The sequence below is a fragment of the Brassica napus genome, unplaced genomic scaffold (assembly GCF_020379485.1).
Source record: "Brassica napus cultivar Da-Ae unplaced genomic scaffold, Da-Ae ScsIHWf_1919;HRSCAF=2563, whole genome shotgun sequence".
In the NCBI taxonomy this organism is placed as follows: domain Eukaryota; kingdom Viridiplantae; phylum Streptophyta; class Magnoliopsida; order Brassicales; family Brassicaceae; genus Brassica; species Brassica napus.
The window spans coordinates 1-9,178 of record NW_026015336.1 but is presented as its reverse complement, the minus strand read 5'-3'; the positions used below and the strand labels follow the sequence as shown (position 1 = coordinate 9,178).

Here is a 9,178-nt window from a genome sequence, read left to right as displayed (position 1 = left end):
CCTGCCACTTTAGATTTTGAGATTGCTAATCGTCTTATGGATAAATCTGAGTGGTTAAATAGCTTGGTAAACCTTAGAGACTATTTGCTTCCATATGTGTCTTTTAAATACATTGTGTGTGCTAAGATTTTCAAAATATGCAGGAGATTGACGCTGCAATGTACGTATTCCGGGAGAGAACATCTTTGAAACGATGGAGACCTCATCGTGTCGCCTTCATGACTGTCGTCTTCAGCAATATGATTAAAAAAGAGTATGGTCATTTAGAAGCTCAGGGTAGAAAGAGCTACATGCTTCATAATTTGCTACTGCAGTTCGGTAAAGGAGTCCTTCCACCACATGGCAGGACACATGAGATATGGAATATAGATGTGGATCGCCTGTATGTCCCTGTTCATGTCAGTGGGAATCATTGGATCGCCTTGTGCATCAGTTTCGTGACGAGGAGCATTGAAGTGTTCGACTGCTCGGGTAGGAAAAGGTACAAGGAGGTGGATGGGTTCGCAAACCTTATTCCGCGTATTGTCAAGGCAGTTCAGCCTATGAGACACCAGAAGGATTTCGCAGTCGGTGCATATACTGTTTCCTATGTCCCCGTTGGGAATCTGAATAAAAGTGCATGCGACTGTGGCGTCTATGCAGTGAAGTTCATTGAGTGTCATGCGCTTGGATTGGAGTTGTCGTTGTTGCATGATGGTAACATTATCGAAGCTCGCCACAGGATTCTATGGGATCTTTGGGAAGCAGCTAATGATCCGGAATTGATTGATAGGATGTCAAAGTATCAATCCCCGGAGTGTCTCTCTTCGACTGTAGAAGAGATTTTGTGAGACTGCTTGGTTTCAAGTTCTAATGTAATGAACAAGATTGCTTAATCTGATGTATAACTTCTAGATTTTATTATCATTTTTAGGAACAAGACTGCTTAGTTATTGTATAACTTCTAGTGTTTAATTATGATTTTTAGGATTGACTCTTGTAATCAAATGTACATCTTGTGGTTTTGTTATTAAGAGTTTTTAGCTGAAGAATGCTAGAATTTAACACTGTTTTAAATTAGAACCTTAAGCTAAACCTAAACATGCCCTAACCGAAACACAAACCCGGAACAAGACCACAGTCAAACCTAACCTAACCCTAAACATACCCTAAACGAAACAAAAACCCAGAACAAGACCACAGTCAAACCTAACCTAAACCCTAAACATACCCTAAACGAAACAAAAACCCATAACAAGACCACAGTCAAACCTAACCTAAACCCTAAACATACCCTAAACGAAACAAAAACCCGGAACAAGACCACAAGAACATTTAGAATAATTGTTTTACTAGATCATCCCGTAGGAGTAAATAAATCGAATCAAATGTAATACACTTAACTTGGCTTCTTGCAAACCAGACTTTTGATCCAACTCAACAATCAAACCCGACCAGAACTAGATCCACAATAAACCTAAAACCCGACATATATAACACCAACTCAGCAACAAACCCGACTTTTCCCATTTTTTTCTGTTCTTCTTTTTCGTCAATCTCCTTTTTCTCTCTGAAGCAGTTTCTCACACACATGAATACTTCAAGGCGACATTCATACGGGGTGCCATCTAGGTGCTGGTGCGGGAAAGGGGTTGTGATATTCTACTCGAGAACTGATGACAATCCTTACCGACGGTTCTATAGATGTGAAATAGGGGCACAGGTTCATAGTCTTGATTTGTTTTTCGATTCAATTACCGATTTGTTATGTTCCTTTTTTGTCTGATTCGATTTTCGATTGTGTAGGATAAACAGCATGTTTTTTCATTCCATTTTACTTCTCCTAATTTGATTTTCGTTTCTATGTAGCGAAAGAAGGAAAATCATTTATTTAAGTGGGTTGATGACGCCTTGCTTGATGAGATTCGAAGGGTAGAGGCTGAGCAAGGGAGAATTGTAGAAGAGATTGAAGATCTGAAAAGTAGTATCACACAGAGAATAGAAGAAGAAGTTAGGAAGCAGAAAAATTCACTCGAATTAGGTTGCTTAGGAAGCATTCTATGGCTTTTTGGAAGATTAAGAAGCCAAGAATGAGTGAAATCAGTCTACTGGTTCTAAGTATCTTCTTGTTAGTGTGTTTTTTTTCATTTTTACCAGTCATTTGGTTCTTAGTATTGGCTTCAATAAGTGTTTTGTTGCAACAATATTTGTGTCGACTTTACCAGTCAAATGGTTCTTATATTTTGTGCTCAGTGATCTGTTCTTACAATCCACCTTTTTTGTTGAAAAATCAGACATCAGCTATTGTCAAACAAACTTAAACTCGAACTCAAAAGCATAGCTGAACATAACTAAACAAACAGAGAGATAGAGAAGTGAAGTGAAAATAATACCAATGTATAACAATGAAACTGATAAAATAACCATACAGAATTATCCAAAGTATCCAAAGTTAAACAAAGTTGATTGTTTTTAGAAGAAAAAACCATACGAGACAAGGCAATACTGCACTTTCAAACACCACAACTTGCATACTTGAACAGACCAACCTGTAACAGAAACATAAATACCTGAAACACAATTAAATCGAGATTGAAAAACATATAAACGAACTGGCTATATAAGCTGACCCTTACCATATGTGACTGACTATATTGGTATTTTACAAGTTGCTCTGTTGTGCCCACTAATACCACATCTACTACACTTGCGAGGCTGCCTCTTTTGTGATGTTTGCGATGACCGAAGTTTATCTTCAACAGTTTCATATCTCCGTTTTCTATTCCTTCCAACTGATTTTCTTGACTCTGGTGGTAGCACATTGTCCACGACAACATCTTCTGGCATGGACCAAGCATCCTCAGGAACAGCAATAGGATTGATGCTTTCATGATAAGCTTCTCGCCAAGCTTCTGTAGTGTAAAATAAATCAGTTAATGTGTGTGGCTGTCTGCCAACATGAAACCCAGCTTTAATTGCGTGCCGACAAGGTATCTTCATCAGGTTGTACTTCCCACATGAGCAAGTACGTCTATCCAAATCAACTAAGCAGTCGATTTTATCACCTCTAACAAGCAAGCGACCATCGCTGACAGGGTAAACTGCAAATCTTTTGCCTTTCTCGGTTCTCCTTTCAATCTTTTTCTCCACATCTTCGGTAAGAGGATGATTATGCTTTGAAATCTTTTTCTTACGGTTATAAAACCACCGAGTCAGCATTTCTCTGATACTGTCCAACAAGGGAATGATTGGATACTCTCTCGGCGAACGCAAAGCAGAGTTGATGGATTCGGCAGGGTTTGTTGTCCTTATGTCATATCTATATCCAGAGAATTGACATCTTGCCCACTTTTGGACTTCAGCATCCCTTAGGTATTTTCCAATTGCCGGACTGATATTACACACATTAGCAAATATCTTTTCAAACTCAGCAACTCTATAAACCTTGGACGCCTTTGCAACCAACCCAACAAGTCCTTTCCCATGGTAATATGTTACCACATTATTCAACAAATGATGAATGCAAATACCATGTTTAGCTGTTGGATACACAGTCTCAAGCGCCTTAGCAATGGCCGCATGTCTATCCGAAATGAAAGCCAAATGATGATCATCAGCAATGACACTATTTAGTTGTCTCATAAACCATTCCCAAGAATTTTCATTCTCTGAGTCGACTACTCCGAATGCAAGAGGATACAAATTAGAATTTCCGTCTACAGCAGTTGCAACCAATAGAACTCCTTTGTATTTGTTCTTCAGAAAAGTGCCATCAACCACAATAACCCTCCTTATGACTCTGTTAAATCCTCGTAGCGATTGCCCAAATGCAATAAACAGGTACCGAAATCTCCCTTTGCTGTCAATCTCATACGATGAATGTGTTCCCGGATTAGCCTCTCTGAGCATGTGCAAGTATTTCGGTATTTTTCCATAACTTCTCTCTGGTATACCTCTAACAGCATTAACCGCATATTCACGAGCATCCCATGCTAAAGATTTCGTGATCTCACAGCCATGATCCATAAGCATAATCTGTATTATATCATTGCATTTCGGCCCTTCCTTAACCCCTTCATACCTATGCATAATCAGACTGCCTATAGTTTTGGCCGAAGCAGTCCTACCCGGTTTGGTTTTGTTTGAAGGTGCACATGTATGTTCACCGACATACTTTTTGATAATGAAATATTCAGAATCCTGCAAACACTCTGCTCGAACACACCAATTGCATGCATTATCCTCACATCTAACGTACCAAAGTTGTCTATCCGTTTTGATAACCTCATAGTGAAAGTTATGCTTCATTGCACATATCTCAAAAGTCGCCTTCAGCAAAGTTTTGTTCTCAAACAATTGTCCCTTCTTAACAACATTGAGCACAGAAAACTTTGACATCTTATGTACGTCCTCTTTGGCCGAGATCATGGTATCGGCATGATAGGCATCCTCATCAACTTCGACTCTTCTAATCTTTTCTTTCTTTTCCTCGCACTGCCTCTCAACAAACACAGGAGCTGGTTCATTCCCCCTATCAACCGAGTTTCCCTCCTCTTGAGCAGTAGTGAATCAGCTGGCGACTTGTTAAGATCAAAGTCTGGTTCATTCAGATTCTCAACTTTGGCTTTAGATGTTACACACAATCGAGTAGAAACACACTTTTGAACAAAACAACAAAATTCTGAAGCTGTCGATCATTTGCAATGATCACAGGCGGACAAGTTGATGTATTGATCAACTCATTAGGTAGATAACTCAACTCCAAATCGGGTAAGCTATCTTCCATATCAAAATCAAATCTTCCAAAACCATTCTTTTAAAATCCTCTAAGGTAGAAGTTGATTCCAATAACAGTAGCCTAGCCCCTCTCTCATCAGCCGTAAAAACCCATCCCGTGGTTGCTCCAAACTCCCAAACACCACATGTTGTATAGATATGCATCATAGAACAAGAGTTTGTAAAAATCACAAGACAAACTATAGAGAAATCATGGGAAAATCATAGATTGGTGAAGAAGAACATTCAAAATCGATTTTTTTTTTAATTTTTCACGAACCAAATCAATGAAAACACGTTTTAGGAAGTTAGAATATTTTGAGAATATTTTAAAAACTGCAACTTCCTTAATTTTCGAAAATTCAGTTTTTTTATCCGTAGAAGGCACCTTCTACACTGTGTAGAACATAACAAAATTCCAGAATGTAATTTCTACACTATGTGGACGTTCGTATATGTTTTAGATTTTGCATTCCTGATAACTTAGAATACTCAATAAAAGTAGAAACATTTTCTGAATAAAAGTAGCGATCATTACAAATAGTAGAATACGTATTCCCCATATTTAGAATTATAGTAAAAAGTAGTTTGTACGTTCTAAAACAAGTAGATGGATGTGTTCATTCTAGAATTCATTTTCTACTTACCCGTTTTGTGTAGAAACAGAATTCTACTTTTAGTAGAACGTAATTTAAAAATATTATTTATTATGTTTTTCAACCCAAAAAAATATGTGTTTGTGTAAATGGGTGTTTTATTAATTGTTTATATTTTTAATAATTTTTCTGATTCATATAACTATTTATTTCATTAATTTTAACATATGGAAAGGGTAAAACGGAGAAAAAATGGACAAAAAAGATTTATACCATAGGGACAACTATGCTGTTTTCTTGTTCTCTTTTAGCAATTTTCCCAATAAACATTTCCCCTAAAATTCAGCTAATTTTCCTTATATAAGAAACAAACCAAAACTAAAAGAGTCATTTCTTGTTTTAATCTATATTAAAAGATAGATTATTTCCTTAATTAACTTATTTCTCCAATGGAAGTGTCTTGCAACTCGATATAAATGTCTAAAAAAGTTAAGAGTTTATAGTTCATACATACAACCTTTTCTGCTTGTTTCAGCATGATTGCCTAATTACATGTCTACCATTCTTTAAGCAAAATCCATTTGGTTTTTGTTTGATCGGAAAACGGTATAGAACGAGAGAACGTTCGGTTTTAGAAGTGGGTTTAAGCAAAGACGTCTTATTAATGGTCGGAAGAACGTTTCGTCGGTTACAAGGAAAGGAAATGCGTGAAAGGAAAGGTACCGGAGCCTCAAAGGCTTTACCGGAGAGATAAAACAAGGCGAGATAACAAAGGTAAAACCCTAATCTAGCCGCCCAGTGGGTATCTGTGATTTCGGATCCCCCCTACGTTGCCTTTCCTTCCCCTTTTATAGCTGACCTCACGCTCTTCCGTGATCTAGTCTGTGTCGTCTCTGTGGGCTTTAACTCGCTGGGCCGAGAAGCCCACGTTGTCTCGTGGAGTCGTTTCCTTGGGGTGTTTAGTCGAGAAGCCCATTGAAATCTCTCTCACATTACGCCGAGAGATCGACCCTTCCAGCCGCCACCGCGTCAAGCCGATGCTCCGCTTCATGTGGGCCGGGCCGTCTGTTCTTCGGGCCTTGAGGGATGGTCGAATTTACCATCTACAGTAAGTCCCCCCAGTTCATCGAGATGAAGATCCGGTCGGATTCGATGAATTTAGGAAGTTAAAGGTTTGGGAGGACAGTTGGAATGTTTCGAATGAATGTCTCCTGACCGGATGTCGCGAGGCATCGTTAGGTGTTTCCCCTTCGTCGGGTGGTTTAGTAAAATCTCTACCGAACCGGTTTTGGTTTGGTTAGGTTTTCCCTTAACCGTTGGTTCTGATCGGGGTTGAGGCCGGTTAAAACAGGAAGTCGAAACGACGCTCCGATTTCTTCGGCGGCTAGGTAACTGTGCCTAGGCCCACATAGGCCCATGTAGGCTGAATGATGACGCCTCGGGGAGGCACCCCTTCTTTCCCTATAAATATTCGCTTCCTTCTCATTCTCTCCATTCTTCTCCATTCTTCTCCGCACTTCTCATGTGTTCTCTCTCTCCTCCTTCTTATTTCTCTCTCTAGGTTGTTGTTGCAACATAGATAGCGATATGCCGCCTGGCGGGAGGTTATCTCATAAACAGAGAGGAAAAGAGATCGCAGCCTCCTCTAGTCCTTTGAGAGATGCGACCGAGGCACCGCTTGAAGAATTTGAACGGATTCATCATGACGCGATGATGGACACCGGGAATTTAGATCTGTCTCAAAGGATCCTAATCTCCGAATCTGCGCGTTCGTATCGGCAAGAAGTGAGAGGAAAACCAGATGAGCCACAGGCTTGCGAGAGAGACGGTTCCGGCGGTGCGAGGGACGGAGCTCTCGCTGTCAATTACGTGCCGACGTGCTATTATCCTGGAGGGATCTTTGAGGAACTCCTGGTGTTAGCTTCCGAGTTCCTGCGCTCTCCTGATGTGAGCGGTCAAGCATGGTAGAATGTTACTAAGACTCAGTCAACTCCCAATAGCGTGAAGAAGCTTCTGAGGGAACGTCATGGACTAGGGGTAACTTTCTTGATTCCCTCGGAAAACCAGAGGCCTTGGTCACCACCAGTTGGGTATCAGTGCGTTTACGAATCCTACTTTCGGGACGATACGAAGCTTTGGTTCCCAATTCCTCGACTAATCACATCGCATGCGAGGCGCCGAGATGCAGCGATAAGTCAGTTTTTGAATGGTTCGTGGCGTATCACGGTGGCCCTGATGGTTATGGCCGCTGAAATTGATGTCTCATTGAGCGTTCGTGTCTTCGAGGAGTTGACGTCCGTCAGCTCGTTAGACGACGGGCTTCTGTTCATAAAGATGCATCCCAGCTACAATGTGATAGGAAGGCATCCTAACAAGACGCCGGATTGGCAGAGATCTTATTTCTTCGTTAAATGTGATGACTCTGCCTTCGAAGACCCGCCAGATGACGACTACCGTATCTTGTGGAACACTTTGCTTGGTAGAACATCTTCGTTAACTCGTACCATTTCTTCGTATACTAACTGCTTTCTGCCTTTGTTGTTTTTTTATGCAGCCGACCATCCGACTTCTCGTGACTATCCAGAAGACTTTCTTACAAGCACTCGGGCTGTTGAGGGACTTGCTCAGAAGCATTGGGGGAATATTTCTTGGGAGAGGGTTCACCGTTCGATCGATCGTATTTCCAGGAGTAAGTCCATACTTTTCTTTTATTTCAATACGACTCTTTGACTTTGCGTAATGGTCGGGATTCTGGACTCGTGTTCTTCGCAGAAGATTGGAATTCGAGTTATCCTCTTTCTGCCAACAAGACTAAGAGGCGGATCTCGCTATTCACAAAGGAAGAGCAGAAGAGAATCAACGAGGCAAGGAAAATGAGAGGGCTTCCAGATCTGAGTGCGATGATGACGGTCGAACTTAATCTGCCGAGTGTCGAACTACCTGCACCTTCTAACGAGATGGCGATTGCCGACACCACCGACGCGAGCCCTCATCATCAAGATTCCTCGGCTGGTACCACTACCTTGGCTCCTAAGAAGAAAAAGGGGGAGACGAGACCCCTTGACGACCTTCCTGTCAACGTAGGCTCAGAAGCAGCTCCTGTTGAAGCTGAGATTCCTAGTCAGGAGGAGACGGCTGAACCGTCATCAAAAAAGAGGAAGAAAGGCAATCAGCAGCCTCAAGCTGCGGGGATCGTGAGGCCACGAGAGACTGATGTCGCCAATCCCGTGCATCGGAGTGAATCAGCTGGTGAGCCGTCTCTCAACTTAGCCTCATTGGATGATCTTGAAGACGCCTCTCCCGAAGTTACGCTGCGGAAGAAGAAGAAATCCAAAAGACGGGTGATCGAGAGATTGTCGCTAGTGCCCTAGTTTCGTCGATCCCTGGAACATCAGCCGTCGGTGCTTTCTCTCGGAAGAAGACTCCAGGGTCGAGTTTCCTGATCACATATTGTTCGAGTACGGTGGTCCCACCCCGCTTATTTATGCTCCTTATAAATGTGCTGCTCGCACTAAATTACTGGTAAGTACTTCCTTTGACTGTCTTCCATTTATGTGAAAAAAAGAAACTTAATTATTATGTTTTCATGTTAGGGCGACGGGAGCATGAATTTCGTTGTTGAGAAATACGACACAGCCTTGAAGAAGACTCGCGAAGCCTTGAGAAAGTCGGAGAAAGTAGTGGCGGCCAAGGGTAACCGTCTCCGCCGGAAGAGAGCGGAATGGAGGGATGAGTTCGTGAGGAGGGCCGAGAAGAGAGAACGAGCGATTGCCTTGGAAGAAGATTCGCGGGAGCGAGCTGACGCGCCAGGCCGAACTTCTCCGTCG

The 9,178-nt window shown here is 41.7% G+C and overlaps 3 protein-coding genes and 1 long non-coding RNA gene across 4 annotated transcripts; 3 read left to right on the top strand and 1 right to left on the bottom strand.

Annotated features, from left to right (window-relative positions):
- Window positions 1-6: 6 nt before the first annotated feature.
- Window positions 7-926, top strand: LOC125599586. Its single transcript, XM_048772822.1, has 2 exons — window positions 7-66; window positions 144-926. The coding sequence occupies exons 1-2, from the start codon at window positions 37-39 to the stop codon at window positions 828-830; spliced, it is 717 nt and encodes a 238-aa protein (XP_048628779.1). The 5' UTR covers window positions 7-36; the 3' UTR covers window positions 831-926.
- A 586-nt stretch (window positions 927-1,512) lies between these two features.
- LOC125599587 lies at window positions 1,513-2,330 on the top strand. The gene is made up of 2 exons (XR_007333323.1): window positions 1,513-1,702; window positions 1,849-2,330. It is a non-coding gene; the product is annotated as an uncharacterized LOC125599587 (long non-coding RNA).
- Window positions 2,331-2,628: 298 nt separating this feature from the next.
- On the bottom strand, window positions 2,629-4,407 carry LOC106422228. The gene has a single exon (XM_048772823.1). The coding sequence runs from the start codon at window positions 4,405-4,407 to the stop codon at window positions 2,629-2,631; it is 1,779 nt and encodes a 592-aa protein (XP_048628780.1).
- Window positions 4,408-6,938: 2,531 nt separating this feature from the next.
- On the top strand, window positions 6,939-9,088 carry LOC106422212 (uncharacterized protein At3g60930, chloroplastic-like; the record flags this gene model as incomplete). Its single annotated transcript, XM_048772821.1, has 5 exons — window positions 6,939-7,298; window positions 7,419-7,851; window positions 7,906-8,040; window positions 8,124-8,692; window positions 8,945-9,088. Coding segments are annotated over exons 1-5 (1,641 nt in total), but the record flags the coding sequence as incomplete, so codon positions are not given.
- Between the last annotated feature and the right edge of the window lie 90 nt (window positions 9,089-9,178).

What these genes read in the sequence shown, in the direction of transcription:
- LOC106422228 (XM_048772823.1), bottom strand. Translation starts at nt 4,407, where the DNA reads ATGATCTCGGCCAAAGAGGACGTACATAAGATGTCAAAGTTTTCTGTG.
- LOC125599586 (XM_048772822.1), top strand. Translation starts at nt 37, where the DNA reads ATGGATAAATCTGAGTGGTTAAATAGCTTG. An exon ending in CTGAGTGGTTAAATAGCTTG is followed by an intron (nt 67 to 143) that starts GTAAACCTTAGA and finishes CAAAATATGCAG; the next exon opens with GAGATTGACGCTGCAATGTA.